At 38.6% G+C, this 26042-nt stretch overlaps 1 protein-coding gene across 1 annotated transcript in view; it reads right to left on the minus strand.

Annotated features, from left to right (window-relative positions):
- Positions 1-712: 712 nt before the first annotated feature.
- LOC141466572 (collagen alpha-6(VI) chain-like) overlaps positions 713-26042 on the minus strand; it is a 42132-nt gene continuing 16802 nt past the window's right edge. The window contains 20 exon segments of the mRNA XM_074150578.1: positions 713-841; positions 843-884; positions 985-1020; positions 2062-2124; positions 3002-3064; positions 5627-5662; positions 7002-7052; positions 8042-8104; positions 9639-9701; positions 15982-16044; positions 16138-16200; positions 16901-16936; positions 17329-17382; positions 18761-18826; positions 19200-19262; positions 20668-20721; positions 20808-20852; positions 21232-21258; positions 21364-21435; positions 22985-23038. Of these exon segments, the coding sequence (XP_074006679.1) occupies positions 713-841; positions 843-884; positions 985-1020; positions 2062-2124; positions 3002-3064; positions 5627-5662; positions 7002-7052; positions 8042-8104; positions 9639-9701; positions 15982-16044; positions 16138-16200; positions 16901-16936; positions 17329-17382; positions 18761-18826; positions 19200-19262; positions 20668-20721; positions 20808-20852; positions 21232-21258; positions 21364-21435; positions 22985-23038 (1143 nt within the window).

Raw genomic sequence — 26042 nt, forward strand, 5'->3', positions numbered from 1 at the left:
TCCAGTTCAGTAAACACATGACTCTCGACGTACAATTTAACCCCTTTGAAGAGAACACATAACTGAATTTTTAGTTGAGTGGAGCCTAATACTACAAAGGCAAAGGAGTTCACACCTTATGAGGTCTCCGCTAGGTCAGTTTGACAAATGAACAACAGCATTCTACCTTTCTAGTAACAGTAACATAGGAGCAAGCAGTACTCACCATCCCAGCAAGCTAAAGAAAGAAAAAAAGAAAGTTTAATTGAAAAATTTTGCATCCAAAGAGTTTTAAAAATAAAAGTCTAAATCAATGGTGGAACATACACAATTTCTATAGTTCTACAGATTTTAAGACTTTCAGTGACTTAGGATCCATGCATTATTGTCTTCCACTGATATGGATGCTTGCAAAATTTTCTTTGGTGTTACTGCAGAGTGGACTAAAAGGATGACCAGGCCCTGCTTTAGACCAAACATTTCATTGAGGGGTTTACACCAGAGTTTAGAGATATAAATTGTAGAAACTCCCACTATTTGGCACAGTCACTTTCTAAGGAATTAGGATAGGTAGACTAGGAAAAGATAATGCAAACTTACTTCATGTTTACTGGAACCACTGGACACCAAGACACTTAACATTTCTAAGAAATTATATTACAGTAACTTTGGCAAAAGAAATTATTCTAAACAACAAAAAAAAAATATTTTTTTTGCATTCTGAGCCCTAACTTCATTTTTCAAGCACCAGCCTGCCATAAATCCACAGGCACGCTGAACACAGAACTATCACGATATTAGTAAGACAGTGAAGAAAGCAAGTGGTGATACTCAGGCTTACGATATCAAAACAAGATTGAACACTTACGGCTGTGTTTGCGGATGTAGTCAATGAGCTCACATGGCTGTGGACAAGAACAAAAAAGACATACATGAGCACATGACTACCCAATAAGATGGTGCATTGTGTGTATTTGTAACATGGAGAGTGCTAGAGATACGTACAGAAAGTAAGGCTTGTCCTTCCTGTCCTTTACTCCCCTAAAAAAAAAAAAAAAACCAAGAAAAAAAGAGAAAAACATTACAGTCGTGTTATCGTCATCTCACCTAATTGCTCAGATATTTTACCAATAACAGGGAAATAAATAAAAAAAAATTATTTAATGTCTACCATTATTTAGGGATATTAAAAGTATACAGTAGAAATTAAGGTTTCTTCTACCTGTTATCTGAGTCCATTTTTTATTTCAGTAAGGCTGAGAAAAGATCAGCATTTTGGTTTGCAAGGACAGACCTCTAGTACTTTGATGAATTTTTGTACATGGCTGCTGCAACTAATTTCAGCTATGATCCTATTTTGAAGCTATAAGAAATTCATGGTATACCATTTCACATCTGATGAAGATGTACAGGGAAACTATCAGCTTAGCATGAGCTGCAGACTTCTTAGCAGTGGTAAAAATAACGACAGAAAAATGAACCCAATCTCTCTTTTACACCATGTTGAATTTGTGAAGGTAAAAGTCAAAGAGGAAATAAGTATTTCTAAAGTGAGCCTCTTTCATTTGAGACTTAAGATACATACCGCTGAAATCCCGCAATGGTACTTCTAAAGGCTTTGTTAGAAACACATAATTGCAAAATTTACTGTGCTACTGACAGCCAAAAAATACAGTAAGGATTTTCCTTTGCATTAGTTAAAAGGAGAGGCTCAAAGTATGAGTCAGGTACACTTTTCAAACATGCACTGGCTAGGCATTTAGATTGTGACCTATAAAAATTACATTTATAGGTGTACAATTAGCAATTTGCATTCAGAAGTACCTGATTTGTGCTTACATGCACATGAATTCACAATCTTTTTTATTTAATAAAATATTGAAGTTCAAAGTGTAATACAGTCATGGCATGTACAATATATGCACATCACATCAACAGCAGTCATCAGAACATTGCACACATTACCACTTCACACCACCAAAACAGGAGAAAATATTTTGTTTCATTCCTTAGTTTCCCTTCAAAATTAAAAAGAACAAACATATTTTCCGTATGGCAAAATATATTAAGTCTAGGTCTTACCCTGCGTCCTGGAGCTCCCCGGTCTCCTGGACTGCCTTCCAGACCAGCAGGTCCTGGAATACCCTATGAATAGTAGCATGTAACACATGGTATTCAAATACACAGGTGACATTTACATTTGCTATTAGAAAGCAACATATTTCCTTCCATCTTCCTTTATTTGCTACATGCTTAAGTTCCACTGACTTAAGCGTAAACAAGAAGTAAGAAAGAAGAGCATCAGGTCTGACATAATTTTCACTTTAATGGATAAAGAACCTGATAGCATCAAAGCACAATTTTCTTCTAGTAGTTCAGCTCATTTTTGTTAAGTATATTATTCATCCAATATGTTCAAAGCCCATTTAGAAATACAACCCTCAAACCAAAATTAGCACATGCACATCTTTGCTTCTGGTGGCAAGAGCCTTGTTTAATTTCTGGCCTCTTTGGAAAAGCAGCGCTGAGTAAAAACAGTTCAGTGGGACTGAACTCTTCCTGGTTTGTTACCACCCACAGCTACCAGTTCTCCTTTCCGTGGGGAGCGGCCAACCCTTGTTAACCCCTGTCACAGCAGAGGAGATATGAAGTTAATATGCAGTTGTGGAAAAGCTTGGTGAAAAAAGGGAGAAAGAAATACACGAGAAACCAGAAAAATCAGGACAAATAAGTTAATGGGGAATAAATAGGATCATCACACTGCTCTTAAACCAGCAAATTTCTTCTACAGCATTTTTTTATCTAAAAAGCATAAGAGGATATTGAACTGGAACAGCAGGTGGGACATTCAGAACTAGCCTTTGCTTATGTTTGGTGTGACAGGGACAGAGCATGGCCAGCATTAGCAGCCTTCGAAAATGACAGACATAACATCCGAAAATCAATACAAAGTGTACAATCTGCATATCAAGGAGGAGACTATTAAAAAAAATCCATTAAAAAACAACGAGCAAGTACTTGCCATTCTGCCTCTGTGTCCTTTTAGTCCATGTTCCCCTGCAATTCCACTGTCCCCAGCTTCACCCTAGTTAGTTGGAAAAAAATGTAATTACAATGTAAAAATAGACTCTCCTGATAAAATGCGTACTTCTCAAGAAACTAAGACATTTTTCCACTGAAACAGAAGGATGTGAAAGATTGCACATGAAAAATTCGTCATGGACTCATGTGAAAAAAAACCCACAAACCAAACCTACACAGTGACCGGCCAATGATTTTTTTTACCAAGAAAAAAGAAAATGAGGCACAGCTGTTACTTCAACGCAGCATCATAAGATAACAAAAGGCTTGCAACTTCTTGTTTCACACAAATCAAAGCACTTCTCCTCTAATCTGCCAAAACCATGCCGTTGACTGCAGTATATTCTGCCCAAATAATGCCTTTTATGGCAGAAGTGCGCTGCTTCCAAAATGTGATTTATCTACTTGTTTACTAAAGCACACACTGATTTCCCATGAGAACAGTGAAGAGCTAGCAGTTAAATTCATTTAACAAAACTTCTAATCACTCCATAATTACTGTGTAGGTGAAAATATTGGAGAAAATGTTAACAGGCAATTTCTGTGCACGGGCCATTTAACATGTCCAGCAATATCAACAATTCAGTGATTCCGTGACAAGCCCCTGTCAGATTTTCTACATCTGTGGGGGAATGTATAACAGTCAGCAAACTATCAGAACATGAGCTACCCCTCACTCTTTTTTACTCCATACACAAATGGCCATTTACCAGAAAGATTTGTGTCAGAGACCTGGCATGCAACATCTCACATCGTCTCCAAGCCATGATGTTCAGCAGGATAAGACTCTGCTTTCGCTGTGCCCATAGCTCTGTATCCACCGAGAGTACAGATGTTAAGCAGCCTTATTAGATGAAGCCTAACGTATAACAGCAATTTCACAGCCCAGTTCTATTTACGCAATCTTGTCTTCCAGCATTTTCATTGTCTTTAGAACAAGTTGAGTTCAACACTGAGCTCTGTATTTCACATTCAGCTTGAAAAAAAGTTTCAATCTTTTTCTGCAAAGTCTTATTTTAAAACTCATGATTCTGAGTTGCGGCCAAAAAAAAAAAAAGAAAAAAAAGGAAAGAAAGGAAAGAGAAGCATTGCATTTTTCCATGCAATAGAAATTTTTTGTTTCACTCAGTTGTCATTATAGTATGACTTAAAAAGTTAACTGAAGTAAATCCTCCACTTGTAATTTTTTTAGCAATCATGGATTTCCTATTAGGAAAACAGGTCCTATCAAAAACTTCTATAGACACCACTTTTGTTTTATAAAACAGTGGAGGGACAAAAGATTTTTTCCCCAGCTAAATGTATTTTGCCATTTCAATACAAGAATCCTAAAGTTCATAACAAGCCCATAGGGATATTAATGGTTGGCATATATCAAGCACAAGCTTACTAAATGGAGACTGCCAGAATGAATTAGCTGGATTTAGAAACACACAGCAAGCTAGCTTGTTATCCTACTTTAAAAATTACCAACTTTTTTTTTATGTTCAGAAAATTATTATTTCTATGGTTTAGTTCTCTATTTTAAACTCTTGCCATGTAAAAATTGATGTCAACAGACTGTTGGACTTGCAAAATTAGGCACTTGAAAGTAAAGGAAGGTCGTCTTCATCAGCTTCTGCTGACGATTTTCCAATTTATTTCTCTCCATAATTCTTCATCCTCCTTTGTCCATATATTAGTGTCATTAGTAGCACTGTTAGCCTGAATGAATTCACTCTGATGTGGTCATACAATGCAGCAGAGCAAGACCTTCTACCATCCATCTATTTTTACTGCAGGGAAGGTAGAAGCTGGCTTTGAAATGCTCCTGTCCATCAGAAAGTTGGTCAGAAGCTTCAGGAGTAGAAAAAAACACTGCTAGTCCCACTTATGTGGCAGCCTCTGGATCCTTGAAGGTCAGAAGAAACCTCTGCCTACAAACATTACCTTTGCTTAAATGATTAAATGACTAAAGTGATGCAATAAGTTCAAACCTTTCTGAAAAGATGGCACACAGAGCAATTTCCTTACAATTAAACTGCAAGAGGGACAAAGGCAAAAAAAAAGGTGGGCTTTCCAAAAACCATTTCAATCTAGGCTGTTTCCCTCAAAGTTAGTGCTCATTCAGGACACTTGGACCTTTCTTCCCTTTCCACGTCTTTGTGAAAGTTGCTTCATTTTAGGGCATCCAGCATCAGATTGTTCTTCCCAGCAAAACACAGTAAAACAACTGCTTCATTTTAATTTAGTGCTCAATGGTTGGAGCAGGGAGAATGGCAGATGAAAGCTTTCAGTCATTTACCACTTACACAGGTTACCTCTTCCACCCTTTTAACAAATCAAATTCTTTCTTCTTTTCAAAAATGCCAGGAATATTCACTCAATGTATGGAAAATTATCTACAAAAACTATTCTCGTTTTTAAAAACAAATATTAGCAATAGTATCTGCCATTTTTGGAATGGCATAATTCTATCAGCTACATCTGAGTTACACCCGTATAACCACAATGCAGTAAAGAACAGATTATTTAAGCTAACATATATGAAAGCCAGAGAACTGTTGAGGTAAAAATCAACATATACCTTTCGTCCAAAATCTCCAGGAAGTCCTTTATTTCCCTGTAACATAGAGAATAGAGATAATGAACTTCACATTGTCATCCCAGTGTGTTTTTTTAATTGGCATTTGAAAGTTATATACTCTTTTGTAAGTATATGTATAAATACTAACATTATGTATAATATATACACTGCATATGTAAAAATATATGGAAAGATACACAAATATATATATAAAATACTGCCGATAAGGATCTACTTATAGCTTTAGCTTGTCCCAGTCATGAATAAAGAGTGAAACTGTCATTACATTGCCAGATAAACAGGACCAATCTTAGTGCACATGAAAACTCTTGAAGTATGTTTCTAGTAAATCAGATGTAGGTCAGAGGCTGGTATTTCTTGGTGGAGATATGCAAAGCTGTATTTTTCATTTCCAAGAAACATACTAACAAGAACTTGGTGTTGGCCTGGAGACACTGTCTTGTAGGGACACAATGTGTCATATGAGCAATGTTTAAGGACAATAACAACTCTTAGTTTTTTGAACTCAAGGGACAGGCTCATGGCTCATTTAGCCGTTGCTGGATCCAAAATCTCTCTCCAGAATTTCTTACGAGAAAGCCAACAATGCTTCTGTCAAGTGTGTGGGATGAGCATCCCCAGTTTGTCTTCTCCTTCCCACACATTCCTTGCTCACAGTTTCACCAATAATTGCCACAGTCTCTGGCTCTTCCCAAGGGAACCTCTGCTCGCTTCTCACCAGGACCTTGCTAATGACTTTTTGGATAGCATTACTTGCGTTTCAGCTGTTTGCATAAAGGACCTTAATGCCTTCTTTAGACATATTCTGAATAAAAGACAGTTTTTCAGCCACCAGCTCTTATAAATTGTAGGAATGTAAAACTAGAAGAAAAGTTGCTATGTGATTTGACTGGTGTTTCTACCAAAACATTGTACAATCCTGTGTCTGAAAGCATCAAGATCTATCTAAAAATCTACTGAAGCCTCCCGCATCCTGCAGCCACTACCAGAAATATATTCTAGAACCACAATATGTACATGACAAATGCCCACAGGGCCCTTACAGTCTGGGGTGGGCTAAGGATGCAAAACCCATTGTGAACCACACTGATTTTAGCAATTCATGGTTTGGTCCCAGGCATGTGCTCACATAGGACAGCTAGTGAATTAGTCATAGTGAGTGACAACTAGAAATAAAATCAGTAGTTGTGTAGGTTAGAGTTCTATCCATCCCATTTTGCCTTGGGATGAAACTGAAATAGCTATAAACGGTGCCTGTTGTTTGCATTTCCTCCAGCTTTCCCTCTTGTTGTAAATCACTTCTAAAATAACGGAGAAAGTAATAATTTCCTTATGATTCCTCTTTCAGTTTTACCTTTACTCCTTTTTCTCCAGGTAGACCATATCCAAAAGCACCATCTTCTCCCTGTAAACAGAATATTTTTATTTAACTATTTGCATTGGTACTCTTCTTGTGTCTATCTACACCTTCTTTTACTGACCAAGTGTTAATTCAAGTGCCTTGGAGTACAGAATCACAGGAAGTCCGATGTAAGGAATTATAATACACTGGGAAGGAGCAAGATGACTTCTACTCCATTTCACCTCATACATATGCACACTGTGCCCCTGAACTGGTTCAAAGATAAGCAAAATCTCTGCATTCCCTGGGAAGTAAGATCTTGTAAGTAAACACAAAGGTGGAAGTTGGTCCTGGATTGACCCGCAAAGACAGGAGGGATGGTGAGAATACATACAACGTATGTTGACCCAGTCTAACAGAAGGGAATGTGTTATACATAGAGGAGAAAGCCAAGTCCACACAAAAAAAATCCTCCTGCAATCATTGATCACTCTGAAAACACTACTGCACTGTCTCTAACTGCACCTCAAAGCAAATCTTTACAAAATCTGGCCCCAAAAGAAACTGCATTTTTATATTACTAGTAGAAAATGATCACTCTTGTGTATGCTCTCTTCACAAACGGCTAATTAAAACCATATTCGAAAATGTCAGAAAGTTTCGACCTCAAAACCTAAAGCATCTAGTCATTCTCCATTTACTAACTCCAATGACTTTTCTTCCTAATACTACTAATAGAAATATTGTAATATTACAGTAGAATGTACCAAAGGCCAAATGTATGAATGTAGAATGTACCAAAGGTCATATCTGCACTTGTAATTCACATCTGTACTCATTCAGAATAACTCTATTATAATTGTTAGGAGACTAGGTAGTAGCAAAAAGTAGTTTAAAATCTATATTCTCTCTGTTATTACACTTAATATGAGGTTTTAATTGACCAGAGTGAAATTCTTGAGTTACATCTCTTTTAGAACAGAACATGCCTCCTACTTTAGGTCTAGTGTAGTCAAAATAAACAGCACAAGGATAAAAGTAAAAGTACAAACCTGCCTTCCACGTATACCATATGGACCTCTTTCTCCTTTTGGTCCTGGATCACCAGGTTGTCCCTATTAAAAAAAATAATTAAGTAAACCATTCCCATACTCATTTGAGTCATGCTTGGTTAAAGGGTTACTGTGAATTTCAAAATAATGTTCTGCAAATGAAATCTGAAATACTGTATTGAAGGTCCTTCTTCAATTCTCTAAATACAGACGGAAAGGAAGATTTTCATAATATGGGCAGACAACTAGATTTTTCAAATAATATATGATTTCCAAACCAAAGAACAAAACATTTCCAGTGTCAGGTCAAACAGCCTTTATTAAAGAATAAGAAATTATAACTATTAAAGGGGTAAAATCACCGGCTCCAAAAAGTCAGCTTACAGTTTTACAATCCAGTTTCAAAAGGCATGGAAGAATTTCCTTCATGCTGTGGAATAACTCTCTGACTATAGTAGTTGACAAATCCCACAGAGTCATCCACAAATATGAAGGAATTTGACTAATCTGAAAGAAGATATAACAGCACTATTACCTTCAAGCTACTTTCTTACTATTTATAAAATCAGATAAGCAGCCTCAGATTGCAGGTAAAAAAGTACCTTAAGCTCAACTTTTATGTTAAAAGCTACTTTGCATTTATCCTTTATTTAGATGTGCACATGTGAGTGATCTCCCTCAAAAGAAGTTTTGTGTGTACCCTGAGACACCTGAATTTATATGCCTATTAAAATTATGATTGTTTACTTCTGAGATATCCCGCAAATCCTAAAATGCATAACTAAAGCATTTCAAATATCTTACACTTTCACCATAAAGATTGTTTGCCTTTTGGATTCTTGGCTTATCATGATTCTGAAAGTTTGAATTAGAAGGGAAAACTGAAACTCTATTACAATACTTTTATTGGAATCACTTCTTCTGATCTCTGGTTATGTGAAGTTTCCCCACCCACCCACCCTTTAATAGCTATTTTAGCCTGGCATAGAGTTTACAATGTCTTTCGGGAAGAGTAAATCAAATAAATACGAACTGTTAGGTCTACACAACACAACATGGTTTACCATGCAAATGATACCAGCCTTATCAAGTGCTTATGAACAGCTTATCAACTTACAGAATCAACAAACTATCCAGACGATAAGTCTAAAGGTTTAATAGATGAAAAAAATTAATTTAAAAATCTGCTTCCCTGAACTTTCTAGTCCACACTTCAGCAGAAAGAGGTTTTTCAAATAAGAGAAAGTCCAGATCTAAGAAGCTTACACTCTTGAAAAGCTGTATGCAGCTGTGGCCACAGACATTGCTAACATGCATACTGTGCCGGCTGTGTTTGGGTTTTCTTCAAAGGTAATTAAGTACCAAACAAACTGCAATCCAAAAAGAAACATGATAAAGCTTATTTAAACTTCAACATGTAAGTCCCACTCAGATCAAAAGACTGATCTTGCAGGCATCCCTTGGACCTTTGCCTGGGAAACAGGTCCAGATGGGGATGCCAAGAACAGAGTTAGCAAACCATTTTTTATATCAACAACATTAAGGGAGGGAATTAAACAGACAAAATTAATGCAGTAATTTAACTAAGGAAACTTACTTTAATTCCTGTTTTCCCAGGAGCTCCAGGAGCCCCTGCCAGACCCATAGCTCCTGGTTTATTCTGAAATAAACAAAAGGAGACAAATGCTATGATGTAAAATAAGAAAACAGATAAAACACACAGATTCTTTTCAAGGTTGGACTTACATTTTATAAATATTGACTAATCCCATAACACTTGTAAGCCACATAACCACTGTCTACGTCTCCTTACAGCCCTCCCCTAGAAAAGAGCCCTCACGGTTCCAGGAAAAAGGTTGATCTTCCAGATAACACACAAGACTAAATATTAGTAAGACCAGCTTCTACCTCCACTTCAAGCTTCCTGTTTGATTTGGGATTCATCTGCAATCCACAGTTGAACAGAATGACTGAGGAGGAGGAAACTACATGGAAGAAAACTGTAGGTGCTATTCTCTTACTTGTAAATTAGAATTAAGGATATTGATAGAGTTTGTCTTGAAAGTGACTCAGAGAACATGATCCTATTTTCTCCAGGACTTTAATCCAATGTAGGTATTTTTGATAACGAGTTTGGTTTAACCAAGCTTTGCCACATCCTTTAGTATATCTTCTCTCTGAAATATCTGGCTGCAGAATGACCATAACCAACTCATATAGTACCAAGTAAATGCTTTCTTCTGGGCATTTGGCAGGGATTAGTCAGCCAATGTAAATAAAACTTAGCTTCCTAGTTGTAAAATAGCACACTCTACTTCTTCCTTTCCCCTTCCTTAAATACCAGAAGCTTTAAAAACTTAGAGGTTATTATTATTTTTATTGGGATAGCTCATTTTTTCTAGTCTTCATCATGCCAATCTTTTCTTCTGTCAGTTCCAAACGAGTACTATTATTTGTCCTTATACTCAGCAAAAATATCTTAACAAAATTGCTAGCAGCTGTCCATCCATGTGGCCATTTAAAAACCTGAAGGGCAAAACACTGACTGCTATTACAGGAGAGCCTGTACTGCATCAGTAGCAATGACAACTTTGCTTGAGCAAGGCAGGTTAGCGTCTTGTCCTCATATTTGTAGCCAAGGAGCAGCTGCCATACTATTCTAAAGATTTTCTGAAGCAAATCAACAGATGCGAGGTTTGGATGATACATCAGAGCAAAGGCAGATCTACACTCCCAGCCCTTCACAGCTGGCTTCCAGAAACCATGACTGACACCGCCTGTTACTGAATGTGACCGCAGACCTTTGTATCAAACAAATCTCAAAGACCAAAATTAATGTGTTTCTGAAGAAGCACATGCATTTTTTTTTTTCATTTTTTTAAACCAGTGTAGAAAAAGCATAGATAGGAAGAAATTTCCTATCCTATTCCTCCATTTCTTTAGCATCTTTTTAAATGAACAAGTCTCATTATAGGGTAATGAAAAGTACTCTTCTGCATTCTCTTTACAATTGACCCAGCGACAAGCACTTTTTTCTCTATACAGGACAGATACATAGAGATTCCTATCTCTGTCATCTCTCAGGGTATTTACAAATATGTGTAGTGAGACTGGAAATTGATTTGACTACGTCCTTAGTAAGGCTTACACCATAAAGCTGTCTAACAACTGCAGAACTTTATTTCTTTTACAACAACAATAACAAAAATCCAACAACACAGAGTGGTGGACTTAGGTGAGGATTGGAATGGAGTGAATTGAATATTTGTATTCTAAAACAGAGGGTAGAAGTATTAAAAATTCTTTGTATCTTGCAGATCACTGAGTTGTTCAGGGAAGGGACATCAGAAAGGACAGTGCTTTCTCCAGTGTCCAGACCACCGTATCGCATAATATGTGAAACAGAAATGAAAACTGGAACAGTTAGCTTGAGTGAAAACATTAAAAGACCACAGACTAGAATCATTCCAGATAATAATGCCATGAAAACAGAAGAATAAAATGTCTTCCTGTAATACAGGATTGTATTTTCAGCTGAAATGCTTCAAACGACAGTGTATCTAGCATGGACTATTTTAGAGTATAAGGAAATTGAATATTTTATTTCCAAACCGAAGTTGATATGGTCAGACAACAAAACTATTATTGACAACAAACAGCTTTGTAGATAAAAGGAACTGCATAACCCCATGGCATTCATTCCTGGGGAAAAATGATATTACCTGAACAAGAGGTGTTTTCCTTGTGGTGAATTACAGCAGGAAACAAAGTCTAATGGATTAAGCAATTTGACCAGGCCTTTGCTCTTAATGTGGTTCTGTGACCTGCTCTGTGTTCCTGGGAAAGCCTATCCCTGGCTCTCTGCTTCTGCCTCTCCTCCCTTTGCTGCTGACCAGGCCAGGACTACTTGGATCTCAGATGTTTCTTCTAACAGGTTGTGACTCTGCTTCCTAGAATAACGGCAAGTCTGCTAGGTTGAGGAGAGGAGTCACTAGGGACATCATTAAAAACACAACAGCAGTCCTGGGTGTCCTATGCCAACACACAGTGTATTGTATAAAAATATTCTAATGCAAGATCTCTTTTAAGAAAAGGTTTTCAAATACTGGGCAAGGAAAAAAAGTGGTCAGACATGATTCCTAGTCACTAGTTGATGGTTGTGACCCACCTCACACAGCATGACAATTTGAGCGCTAATTGGAAGATAGGAAATAATTCCCTTTTTTGGTCACTGAACACCACACTTCCAAATAAACACAACATTAACATCTACACAGTATCTTCAATCAAAATGCCTAGGAGTGGTCTCAAAACACTGAAGACACTGAGAAAAATGGACACTTTTTGGACAGGACTGACAAAAATAAGTGAAATTCAATCGAGAGACATGCTTCATAAGTCAAACTGAAGCCTCCTCGGCTCACTAGTGGCAGAGGAATATAAAGATAAGCAGTTAGTTCCCATGGTAACTTGTTTGCTGGGAAACATATCTTTAAATAAGAATGCACATACAAAATTAATTAACGTGGCACATCAAGGAAGCATTAAAGATGTCTTTCCAAAATAACAGCAAGCATTTCATGTCTGCGGAAAATACTGTTTTAAGAGTCTCGTTGTCATGACAAAGACAACATTTTTATGGGTAACAGAAAAAATATTATGTAGGCTTGAATGTGGAGTGGCCTCTGAAAAAAAAACAAGTGAAAACAGTTTTTCTTTTCCATTAAAATCTTGGAATTTGGCAACAGAATAGCAAAGAGGATGTATGTGAGTGATCTACAGGACATTTACAGTTCAAAAGTTGGAAAGTTGGTGCTCACATCAGAAGCAGGGTAGGGCATGATAGTCCCAGTGCATTATATTTGATTCTAAAAAATGGTTACAGGTGTGACTTCGCAGCACCAAGGTTGTCCCCAACTAAAATATAGCTTCAAATTCTACAGGATGAGGTTCTAAAAAAAATCAGGCGTTAATTTGGTAGAAAACACAGAGATACTAGATAAAGAGAAGCCTTCTGTGCTCATCAATATGACCCTTCCCTTTCATATATGTAATTATGTTTTCAACACCAAAGTCTGCAGGAACAATGTTAAAATGAAAACAAGACTCATCTCCTTAAAGCCACTAATGACTGGCATTTCAACTAAGTGAAGCCACAGAAGCAATTTAGCTTGTACTTCCTCATAGAGAGCAACTAGTATTTTCACTCTCTTCTACTGAGAAGTAACAGTTTGCTTAAATCCTGCCAGTATTTATTTTCAGAAGGACAACAGGAAATAGCAAAGTGAGGGGCCGAGGGAGATGTGCGAAGGCTGCCATGGGTAGGAACTCAGCATCATCCATCATCTCCGTAGTCTACCAGACAGCTCCTGAACAGGAAAGGGGAAAATTTCTGTGGGTGGGGGCTACACTGTACAAATGAGCTAGGTGAAAAAATGATTGCAGAGAGTAACATCCTTCACCCCCTCCTGCTTTCCACCCTGTAGCCCTGCTGGTAAGTTCAGAGCAAGGACAATCAGACCAGAAAGCAGGAGGTTGAGCTGGTTTCATGATCACCGATCTGCTTAGTACAAAAGGCAGCAGCTATACTTCCTTTTCTCCACAGTCCCCTAAAAATGTCTGAAGTACAAGGGAACGGAGCTCAAGAAAACACATGGCTGTGTGGGAGATGGGAAATGTGTGGCAGCTGACAGAGGAAGGAAAGAATGGTAGTTTCAGAGAAAGAAGTGAACAAGCAAGGCACTCTCCTGGGATTTGGCTATTACTGGGAAGCCTATCACCAGGAAGCCAATAAGACAGGTTATGGCAAGACTTGAGAGGTATTAGTTCTTATGTATTATTTAATGTGTTTAACCAAAAACTTTTATCCTGTCTGGCCAAATCATTCCACTGGATTGTGAAAATCAATCTGTTTACTTTGCTTTTGAATTAAAGTATTCAACTACAATTGAATACAATTGAACTACAGTGGCTTTACTAGGGGCAGGTCCTGCCTGACTAACCTAGTGGCCTTCTATGATGAAGTGACTAGGTCAGCAGATAAGGGACGACCTATGGACATGATCTATCTGGACTTCAGTAAGGCCTTTGACACAGTCCCTCACAACATCCTGCTTGCCAAATTGGAGGGATACGGATTTGATGGGTGGACTGTTCGGTGGATAAGGAATTGGCTGGATGGTTGCACCCAGAGGGTGGTACTCAATGGCTTGAAGTCCAGAGGAAGAGCAGTGACAAGCGGTGTCCCTTAAGGGTCCATGCTGGGACTGGTACTGTTTAACATTTTTATCAACAACATAGACAGAGGGATTGAGAGCACCATCAGCAAGTTTGCAGATGACACCAAGCTGTGTGGTGCTGTCGATACACCAGAGGGATGGGATGTCATTCAGAGGGACCTGGACAGGCTGGAGAGGTGGGTCCAGATGAACCTCATGAGGTTCAACAAAAGCAAGTGCAGGGTTCTGCACCTGGGCCGAAATAATCCTCAGAATAAACACAGACTGGGGGATGAGGTATTAGAAAGCAGCCCCGAGGAAAGGGCCTTGGGGGTGCTGATGGACGAGAAGCTGGACACGAGCAGGCAATGTGCACTTGCAGCCCAGAAGGCCAATCACATCCTGGGCTGCATCAAAAGAAGTGTTGCCAGCAGATCCAGAGAGGTGATTCTGCCACTTTGCTCTGGTGAGACCTCACCTGGAGTACTGTGTGCAGGTCTGGAGCCCTCAATATAAGAAGGACATGGACCTGATGGAGCGGGTCCAGAGGAGGGACATGAAAATGATCAGGGGGTTGGAGCACCTCTGCTACGAGGACAGACTGAGGGAGCTGGGGTTGTTCAGCCTGGAGAAGAGGAGGTTCCGGGGAGACCTAATAGCAGCCTTCCAGTACCTGAGGGGGGCCTACAGGAAGGCTGGGGAGGGTCTGTTTACAAAGGCCTGCAGTGACAGGACGAGGGGCAATGGTTTTAAGTTGGAGAAGGAGATTTAGATTGGATATTAGGAAAAAGTTCTTTACTATGAGGGTGGTGGAACACTGCAACAGGTTGCCCAGGGAGGTGGTTGAGGCCCCTTCCCTTGAGATATTCAAGGTGAAGCTCGACGAGGCCCTGGGCAACCTGGTCTAGTTGGGGGTGTCCCTGCTGACTGCGGGGAGGTCAGACTAGATGACCTTTGGAGGTCCCTTCCGGCCTAGACCAATCTATGAATCTATGAATTATAGCTATGGTTGACAATGCCCAGGAGACTGTAGGAAGTCAGAGCATGAACAACAAAATGGTTAATAGACTCGTAACAAAACATCCATACCATCGCTACTCTTGACAGCAAGCCCTTATAGAAAAAAAAACGTGCTAGAGCAGATGGAACACGATGTACACCTAGAAAGGAGACTAAGGAGCAAAGGCAGAAAACCTCTGTAAGACAGGTTTTCCCCAATGAAAGAACTGGAATTCCTATGAACTAAAATGATAATTATTAGATTAATAACATAATTCATACTTGATAGTTTCTGAATGACCAAATCCGTGACCTTTCTTCTCTTTTTTTGTCTTAGCTTACTATAATAAAACTGTCAAGTCCTTTGTTAGTAGCTTGTTATAGATAACTACAACAATGTATTAGGTATAATTGCAGAATTTATCACAGCTTGGAAAAAATACTAATGCAGAAGTGCCTTACTCTATCACTTTTTTCTCCATTATTGCCAGGAAGGCGGAATTATTAGAAAGCTAATATTTTATCAGCAATATTTAAGTTTCATGAAAATTCTTTACTGCTTTTCTCTCTTAGCAATATGTATCTCCTTTTCTGGTCAATACCATGTACTAAAAAGAAACTTGAAAAATCAATATAACGAAAAACATTCAGATTGCAATCCTCGATTACACATCCAGTACTTTACAATTAAACAAAACAGCGTGCTTTCATTATATTACTTACTGGAGGACCCTTAGGTCCTGGTCTCCCTCTCTGTCCTTTTTGACCACTGATGCCGCCTTCTCCCTAAAAACCAAAGTGTACAGAAGAGTTCAGTTAACACACACAACCCATTAGTGCTGGGGTTTTTTTCCTTTTGTGAATAATAATAATGTTTACCTGAGGTCCTTTGTATCCTTGTTTTCCTTGCAAGCCATTCTCACCACGCTGTCCACTATTGCCCTGTTTTTAAATGACAACAAACTTGTGTCTTGTTAGGGTTCTCTAATGTGATCTAACAGACAGTAACATGTTGGGATTTACTGCATTGAAACGGTCTATTGTTTTCCTTTACATCTTCCTACTGTGGATAACATATTTTCTTGCATTTATGGATGTCAAGAAAAACTCTAGAGGACCTGTCTAACCAGTCTGATTTCAGCGTGCTGAACACTGCAGACCCAGAATGAACTAGTAATGAACACAACAAAAAAACCCCAGATAGTACTCTTGAAACCACACTGTCATGATGTTCTTGAATGTTCTTAAAATAATGTCTGTGGACAATAAGTGATGCACAAAAAATTATTTAATACTGTAGTCACCAGGAAAAAGAGCACTAAAAGCAGCATCTTCTGCTTTCGAAGGCAGAAGGTGCTGAAAATTGATACAAACAAATGAGGAAAGACGTTTTATGTATCTAATAATACTTACATGCAAGCTATAAATACCTAAAATTTGCATGTTTATCTCTGCAATATTTGGAACATAATCCTGCAGATGTTTTAGTGTAACACATCAAAGTCCAGATAAGGCTCCTGATCAATTAAAAAAATGTTTCTCAAACATATCTGTTGCAACCACTTTGAATTCTCTTTTTTCAAAATTCTTGATTAGGCTTCTACGTGGAAAAGGGCAGAAATAAGAAAAGAATAGTTCTTACCTCTGATCCCCGTCGCCCTCTTTGTCCTGGTCTTCCCTAAGACAAGGTAAAAAAAATGGCTATGAGACCAAGTTAGGTATCATCTGAATGCTGTTAAAAGTGAATAACTTGTTGCAATTAATTCATTAAAACTTTTCAGCTAAAAGATAAACAAATGCAAAATTTATGCTTTTTTAGAAAAAAACAAATCCCAAACTTACAAAACCAGCAGTCCAGTTTTGGCCTCCGGTGCCATTCTGAATATTGCTTAGGAAAAGGTATTTTTATTTAACAATAAGAGTATTTCTACTCACCAAATTTCATATTGCTATCAAAAGTGCATGCAAAGCAGAGGCTAAAAAGCATTCTCTCACTAAATCAAGCCCAAGCAAGTTCAGAACATTTTTCATTTTCACTGTGTACAAGCTTCCTATGTTAAAGGAACTTACCGGGTTGCCTACAGCTCCTGGTAAGCCAGGTGAGCCTTCTTGTCCTCTCTCACCCTGTACATGGAAAATTTAATTTCCTTAGCATCATTGCAATTTCTCGTTTCTTCTTTTGTCCATTTTTCCATGCCAAATTTTTAAGAATACCAAAACCTGTCTTGTGGGACTTCCCCACGACAACATTCTCTGTCAAAGTCTTTCAGTAAATAGCATTGATCATCAAAAGCAATCAGTTACACACCTCTGAATGGGCCTGGCTGACAGCACTGTCTAAGAACTGGCAAATACCGTTACAGCTGTTAGAAAGATTACTGCAGGCCCTTGTTAGGAGCACGGGGCTGGGGTTTAGAGGGTTGGCAGATGCCTGACTCTGCTCCTAGCCTGCTCGTTGACATCGGGCAAGTTACTTCCTTTTTCTGTGCCTCAATTTCTTCCTTTGTTGCAGTGAGGATAACGACAGAGACCGCTTGTGAGAGCATACTCTTGCTAGAAAGCATTGCACAAGAGGCAAGCATCCATACTGTTGTACCACAGGAAAAAAGGCTCACTCAGTCTTTCAGCTCTCCCTGAAAGCAGCGAGGGATTTACACCAGACCGTTTTTCTCAGGTCTCTTGTCTGGATGACAAAATCTGGTTTGAGTTCACTCTCAGTGCAAGAAGTGGGCCTGTTGCTTTTCCCTGGAGACAGCTGAGCTTCCCCCGCCACTTACTTCAGAAGGAGAGCATTCAGTTCCCTCGCCAAAGGCCCAGGCATGGATCTTAGATGGATTTAAAAGCTATGCTGATATCTGAGGGATCTGTGTATATGGTTGCACTTGTGAATCTAAACAGTTCGGATATATGTTCCTCATCCAGAGAGGAGGAACATGTCTTTGCTCTCTGTACATGTGTTTCACATGAGTTCTTGTAAAGTTACATGTGAATGCTACTAAGGGCAGTGCTCTGTCTGTGGTGGTCTGTGTGTCTGACTTCACTGGTGTCCTCTGTTTGTGTATATCTCTTTCTGGAATACAGGCTGAACCTCACTACTTGCCAAACCTGCAAAACAGGAGCAGCATCTATTCGACCTCCTAGGTCTAGTGTGCACTTGACTGGGCTTTAGTGATTGGGAAGCAGGAGTTCCCAGGCCCCAGAGCCCATGAGATTCAGTGGCTATCATAACACCTTCTCTTAAAATTGGAATGATTTGCACATTGGAGTCAGATCAGTTGTTTGTTATTGCCTTGCAGGTTTGATGCTGACAATGGCACTCATTCCTTTCCAGTGGTATTTCTGACAAAGGCCTTTCAGACCTTTGTTAGCACCATATTTCATAAGTGGTAAGTTCCCATACCCTTGGCAAAGATGTATTTTAAATAGTGCAGATAGGAAGAGGAAACTGTACAACTAGTAAGCAGTTATCTTACAGAAATTCCACATATTTCTAAACAATTACCTCTTCCCCCTCTTCTCCTGCAAAGCCTCTTGGTCCTGTTATTTCATTGCTCAGTCCAGGGTTACCCTGAAAAAGAGAAACAACTCCCAGTAAGAATGCTTATTCTTACAAAGTCTGAGATGTTAAATAAACAAGTCAGTCCTTAGTCAATACAACATTAGAAGGAATTTGGTTTAGAGAGAACGAGTCAAGGATTTGGTAGTACTAACTACTTAAGAACTGTAAAACATTCTTCTTTACCAAAACAATAGAGAGATTTACATATATGAAGAGTTAATAAAAAGCCTATGTATTAGACATGCTACAGTCATTGTGGTATCACGTGAACACACATCTCAGTTTTGCCCTGGTGCACAGGAGACTATGTATAAAGTCTTATAGGCCCACATAAGAAGACAGTCAACATCTAGAAAATAATGATGCACTTGAAAAAACATACAGGATCTCCTTGAAAGCCCTTCTGGCCACGGTCTCCGGGGGATCCTCTTGGTCCTGGACTTCCCTGAAAGCAGAACATACCTCAGTAAGAACCTGAAACGCTGCATTCATGCAGGAATTGCCAAGAGATAGGTCTAAGTTCCAACCTTTCAACCTGCACTTTTAAATAGTTTCACTCCCAGTTTCTTCCCCAATTCCACTCCCAAAAATACCAGAAACCTGGGGGTTCTTGGACAGGAAGCAACATAGAAATAGGCACTGTGCTCGACATTTTGTTTCATGTTTTGGTTTTGAGGGTTTTTTTAACTAAGGAATAAATTCAAAATACTTATTGCAACTAAACAAAAATTATTCCAAAGATCAAAGAACTTTGTTTGTAGACTATATCACTGAAAGGTGTATGATAACATACATTTCATGTTTTCAATGTAATGGTGCCTTATCTGTGAACAACCAGAGTCCTCTGCGTAGCAATCAGCCCCATGCCTCCTTGGGCGCTTGTTTAAGGGCAGAAAGGACAAGACAGTTTCTTCTGGAAGTGAGGTACCAAGCAGTTATATGAGAGTATTGTTTTCCACACTTGAAGCAGGTATCCAGTTGCTGCTCCTGCAAGCTTAAACTTTTCATGCACAGACCTGCATGGTGGCTACCCACCAGTCTGCCATTCCTAACAGCAGGCATTGAATTGCAGAGGCTAAACTGTAACTGATAGCCTGAACGATCACCCTGATTCCCACTGAGAGTTGTTTTTATCACACAGACCAAGTCAAAATGGTCAGTGTCTACCAAGCTGCATTTTTTGCTTCAGTTAGCCATTCTACTAATGGTGTCTCATCAGTGGGAAGACAAATGGTCAATTCTCCAACTGTTTACTGAAGCTGACACAAGGCAGTATCTCTTTTTGCCATTTGCAGTCCCAAGTTGCACTTTGTTTCAGACTGCAAGGTAAGTGGAAAGGCAACAGGGCTGCTCCATGCTTTATGAAAAAGCGGTTATCTGATGTTGGCAAACACAGATGGTAACAAAATTCTCGTCTCGTGTATGTGAACCTGCCAGGGTACTACAGAGGTAGGAGGCTTCATATCTATCTTTAGCCAAATAAAAATTAGTCATATGTAGAAATTACTTTATGAGAAAATGCCCCCCTACAGGACTGTAATTATTCTTCAAATTCTCTTTTAAATAGAAACAACCCACAGGCAACTATTTTCTGGGTATATATCCTATTAACGAAAATACCCACTGGCTATTCCATCAGTAGTTTGCTCTTCTTCAGATGCTGGAATTCCTATAATACTCTCCTGATAGGAATTCAAACAAAAAATGTGCAAATAACTTTGTAATACAAGGTCTACTCCTTGTGCTTGAGAATTTATTAAAGACATCTCTCACAGGGACAGTTTCACCAAATAGCCATAATATTGTTCTAAAATCCAAACCCTGACTAATAAAAGATAACAAAATGTTACCGGATATCCAATGTCACCCTTTTCTCCTTTCTTTCCAGGAACCCCAGGAGATCCCTTAAAGACAAAATACGGTATATTAATTCATTTTTATCACTCAGTAGCTTTGAGGTCAAGAAGGCAAAAGAAAGAAAATAATGTACCTCTTCTCCTCTAATTCCATCACTCCCATCTTCCCCACTGTCACCCTGAAATAGTACAAATGTGTATGAATTTCTTGCATAAACAACCAGTGCACAATTACAAACTCCATCAAGAATAAGGAGACATAGACCAAGGAAAAACAAAACCAAAAACAAACCCCAACCTAAAACAGAAGAAAAAAAAATCAGTAGAAAAACTAGACACAAAAATTAATGCTTGAAGTTTTATTTCTTTTATGTTCCCTAAGCACAACTATAAACTGGGCTCTGCAGCAGACATCAGCAAAGCAGCCAAAAAAAAAGTAACATTGACTCAACACTCACTGACACCTCTGCAAAACTCTCAAAATCTCTATTTAGTGCAGGACAAAGCCCTAAAGAATATTGCATTCACAACCTCAGACTGCCTAGACTCATACTGTACCTTTTTTCCCACAAATCCTCGATGTCCCTGACAAGAAAAAAGATGGCAAAAGTTAGAAAAACATGTATATAAAAACATTGAAGGATTATTTTAAATCACAATGAAGCAGTATTTTCAGAATTTTTGTTTAACCTTTAAACCTCTTTTGCCTGGACATCCCATGCTGCCTTGTCGTCCTTGTAGTCCAGGTGGTCCTCTTGGGCCCTGAAAGAAAGAAAAGAAGAATCAAATTGTGTAAATATATATGTGAGGTTTACACAAGCTGGCAGCTAATTTATCTGGTAGAGAGACCTAGTCCTATAATCCTGGAAAGACTTCTTCTCAAGAACTGTAGCCCCACTAAAGTCCCTGGTTGACTGTGGATTAAAAAGGTTGCAACAATAGAGAAATTTGTAACTGCAAGTTCTTCATAATTCAGTGACCTTCTAGCAAAGATCAAATAAATCAGCAGTATCCTAGCAAATGTTAAAATATTTTTAATCTCCCCTGCTATAATTTTCACTTCTTTTTAGCCATGTGCATTGTTCTGTTAATATTCACATTACACATACAATCCCAAGTCTCAAGCTACCATTTTCACAAATCTGACTCCTGTTAAAAAGTATGGCTATACTAATGCATCTTAAATTTGAAAGTACATACAAGTACAGAAATCTCACAGAGAAGAACCAATATTTATGGGTCTGGCTGACAGGATTTCCGTGGAATTTTCTCCCTGCCTAGTATGATGAAAGTAAAGCAAATACAATGTGATGATGCCATTACACACCTGCAGGCCTATTTCTGAGTACTGCATCTTGACATGTCAAGACTTGCAGTCTTCCAGAGCAATGCCTACAAACTACTACAAACTGGCTGACAGCATCAACAGAACAGTTACTGAATCCTCCTGATGACAGCTTGGGCCATGCTCCTCTCAAATATCCATTACACTGCTATGCTACCTCCTTACCGTCACTGTAGTTACTTTTAGTTTCCACTGATGGGTCTTTGCTCATTTATCTTTTTTTTTTTTTTCTAATTTGAAACAAAAGCTATATAGATGAAAACTGTTTGCTCTTTTAGGAGCAAACAAATGTATCCATCAATCTCAGAGATGGTCATAGCCTTGCAGTACACTTCCCAGTCTCTTTCTCTCTGATGTTTTTGGTTTCAGCAACCTACCAGCATAAAAAAATATTACACCTGGGTCAAATCAATAGGATATGGTTTGTATGGCCTTCAAAAACCACCTCTAATTTGGATACAATTAAAACTATCTAAAGATGGATGCCTAGATCAAAGAGCTGGTCATGACTGGCCAGAACTGGCTTATTAATAGTTCCTCCTGCAGAAAATGACTGGTTTTGTCTCCATTTGTTTACTTTTAGTTTCTCTACACAAGACTGTTTTTGATTTTTTCAGTAACAACTTAGAAAAACACCAAAAAAAATTCGGAGGAAAACAAAAAAAGTGCTTTCTGTAGAAGTCTTCTACAGGAATAAAAATAGCTTTGCTAAGTAGGCACCCACGCAGCCACATACATAAGCTATTCAGGTTGTTGTAATCTATGTCCATTATACCCCAAGAAATGTTACTGAAAATTTTACAATCTTGTCTCTGTTTTAGTCAAGTGATGTGGGAGACTTCTCACCTTGAAAGGCAATAGAGATTTATAAGTTCACTATCCATCTAGCTTAGATGCTCTTTTCTTTTTTCCTGCTCAAAAGTCTTAGTTTTCACAAACACAGGTTTTTAAAGTGTTAAAACTTACCGGTACTCCTTCATCTCCAGGATATCCTGGGTTGCCTTTAAGACCCCTGGGTCCCTGAAGTGAAAAGATGAGAAATAATGCTATAATACTTGGTTGACCTTCAGAAACTGGTGGGAAATTCTGGAAAAACTAAATGGGCTAATATATTGTTCTTTGCATATTCTGTCCCTCTGCTTATTCTGGGCTTCAAACACTGCTAAAAACTTGAATAACAAACGTATTCTTTCCTGATCATTTTCTCCTAATGTTACTAACAGTTTAAGTCATCAATAATGCATTATTTGTCCCATGTTGTAATTTGAAGGTGGCCCAATATTTTATTAGATACTCCAGGGTGAACAATTTTCTTTCACTGCAGGTCCCAGGAAAAGCTCTTCCAAAGTTTTAAAGCGTCTCCAGCAACTAATTAAACATTTCAAGACAACACTGAGATATACCTTAATCTACTGATTCTTTAAAAGCTGATAGAAAAGAAAAAAAAAAGAAAATCTTGTACAAGATTCATAATCTGTCATACATAAATGCTTATTTTGCATTTTTATGAAGAATGTTTTGTTGGTTCAGGTAGAAAACAAGTGTCATTGGCTACTTCTGCTTTAAGTACTTTCTTCTTGAATATCTTTTATATCGATAGTAGACAATCAACTGTTGTTCCATCTTTGCTGGTGAGGGGCATTGGACTAGGTGATCTTCAAAGGTCCCTTTCAACCCAAACCATTCTATGACTGTATGACTGGAGCTCCTCCACACTGGCATGAACTCAATTGCTTTATTGGCTCCACATTTGTCAGTCTGGATGAACAAGAAAGTATGTTGAGGAAGACCAAAGAACAATTGCCACCCACAGGATAAAACATGCCTTCTCCAAGTCATTACTTTTGACATACGCCAAACTAAGGATTTGACCCAACAGTCTGGCATCTGTCCTTGTAAGAAAGGAGTGTACTTTTAAAAATAAGCCCCAAAATAGATGTTAGCCAGAAAATACTTCTGAACAGATACAGCAGAGATTTTAGAGCTTCTACGTAGTCCTTCCTTGTATAGTCCAGATTTTTAAAGTCCATCTCTTTTCAGACTATATTCCTTATAACCACAAGCCATACACAATTTCTTAATGCTTCTGATTTAACACTGTTCTTTAATATTATTTTTTATTCTAGTCCAATTATTTTTGAAAGAGTTCATGTAACTTATCTTTATAGAAAACTTGAGAGTGCACTGTTTACCCTGATTTGGAGCCCAAGAAGAGAGAGCGATACCGGTAAACAAAGAAGTTGTGGGGACAGTATCTTCAAATGTGTATGATTCTGAATCCAAGGCGAGCATTTTCATTGTCCTATGATTCCATAGGGATGAAAGCTGCTTCAGAAACAGCTGTCCTGAGCTTTGAGTCTCAGCACAGGCTTAATGAGTGCTCCAATGTTTCAGTATTAAATGACCCTTGTTGTATATACAGAGGGTAAGAGAGAACATTCTTTCATTCTCTCATTCCCCTGTGCAAAAAAGATTCATAGGACAAAAAGCTTCTACTTGAATTCAGAGGCTTCTTTTGCAAGAGGATAATGTTTGGAGAGTGAAAATCTAGCCTGGCACAATAGCCATTATATCAAATTCTGAGCCAGGGCTTTGTGTGAGTAGTTGTTTTCTTCTGTGTACCAAGAGGATGCTGCCAGGCGGGGGAAGCTGCTGACCCTGGAACAAGCTGCTGACCCTGGCACCCTGACCCTTGTGAGAGCTTTTTGGAAAGTGAAAAGCCTTCCTATATACTCTCTCCTGAGAGAGAGAAGGATAAAAAGAGAGAGTGTCTGATCCCCCAAATTCTACCCCACTCAGTCACCAGCACTGCAAAGTGCCACCCTGCAAGGGGTTGCTTTGTCTTTTGGAGCAGCAAAGTTTGTTCTGGTTGTGAACTGAGGCTGTGAAGGAGCACCTTCTTCTATGGTCACTCAGTTTCCTGTGAAAACTCACAGCATTAAGCAAAATATCAGATCACAGATGCCTCTGGCAGATGACAGAGGCTGTGCTTTTCCCTGGCAAGCCAGGAACCCACCATCTGGCCTGGAAGAGCAGTAGAAATAGCAGCAGGGCATAGTTGTCCCACGAGTGCACCTGCAAACCTATCTTGGACTTTGCTTCATGTTTATAATGAAAGAAGAACCAAGGGCAGGAGAGATGCTGTGCAAAGGACAAGATGATATGTGTGAAAAGATTCAAGGGAATTCTTTAACTCTGGAAAAGCAGAGAAGAGCTAGAGGACAAAATAAAGCTATGGCTGCTCAAAAAATATATGTGAACTAATACTATATAAGCCTGAGCCGTTTTGTCATCTGTTAGAGGTAGAAAATCTGAAGGCTCCACCAGCAGCGTTGATGGCTGCTGAAATACACAGGTGAGAAGCAACACCCATTGCTGAATGACCAGTCAACATGTTTGACCACAGAGATACCAGGACTGTATATAAAGTAATGTTTCATTTACACAGGGGACATTCTTCTACCATATTTGCACTCCTGATGGTTTGAAAATGTATATTCTTCAAATACCCATATGATAGAACATGTTTTAGTTAGAATTAACGCACACATTTGACAGAACTCTCAATTATTATGAAAGCTGTCAAAATAAGTTAGTTAAAATTGAACAGAATTAAATGTTACACTACTGAACTACAGTACAGAATTTTCCACTATTTCTTAACTATATCAAAGAAATAGAATATAAAAAAAGTCACAGATGTCTGAGGTTTAGGAGGGTTCTGTTGCATTCCTTAACTGGATATCTAGTTAGTAAAAAAAAAATAAAAATCAAAAGACAAATAATGTAACTCAAAGTATTTTTTGCTTGTTTGTATGGGTTAGCTTTTAATTCCCTAGCCTGTAGCATTTCACTGGCATCTTTCCATCGTCTTTAATGGAAATCTTTACTATCAAAATGAAATGCAATGCTCTCATGAGATTTTGGTTCTTTCTGGAACTCCTGCAGAAACAACCAATTGCTACCCTAAGTGGTTCCAAGACTGTTAAATAATGCAGTCATTAGGAACACAAGCAGTCATTAG

The sequence above is a fragment of the Numenius arquata genome, chromosome 7, assembly GCF_964106895.1.
Source record: "Numenius arquata chromosome 7, bNumArq3.hap1.1, whole genome shotgun sequence".
In the NCBI taxonomy this organism is placed as follows: Eukaryota; Metazoa; Chordata; class Aves; order Charadriiformes; family Scolopacidae; genus Numenius; species Numenius arquata.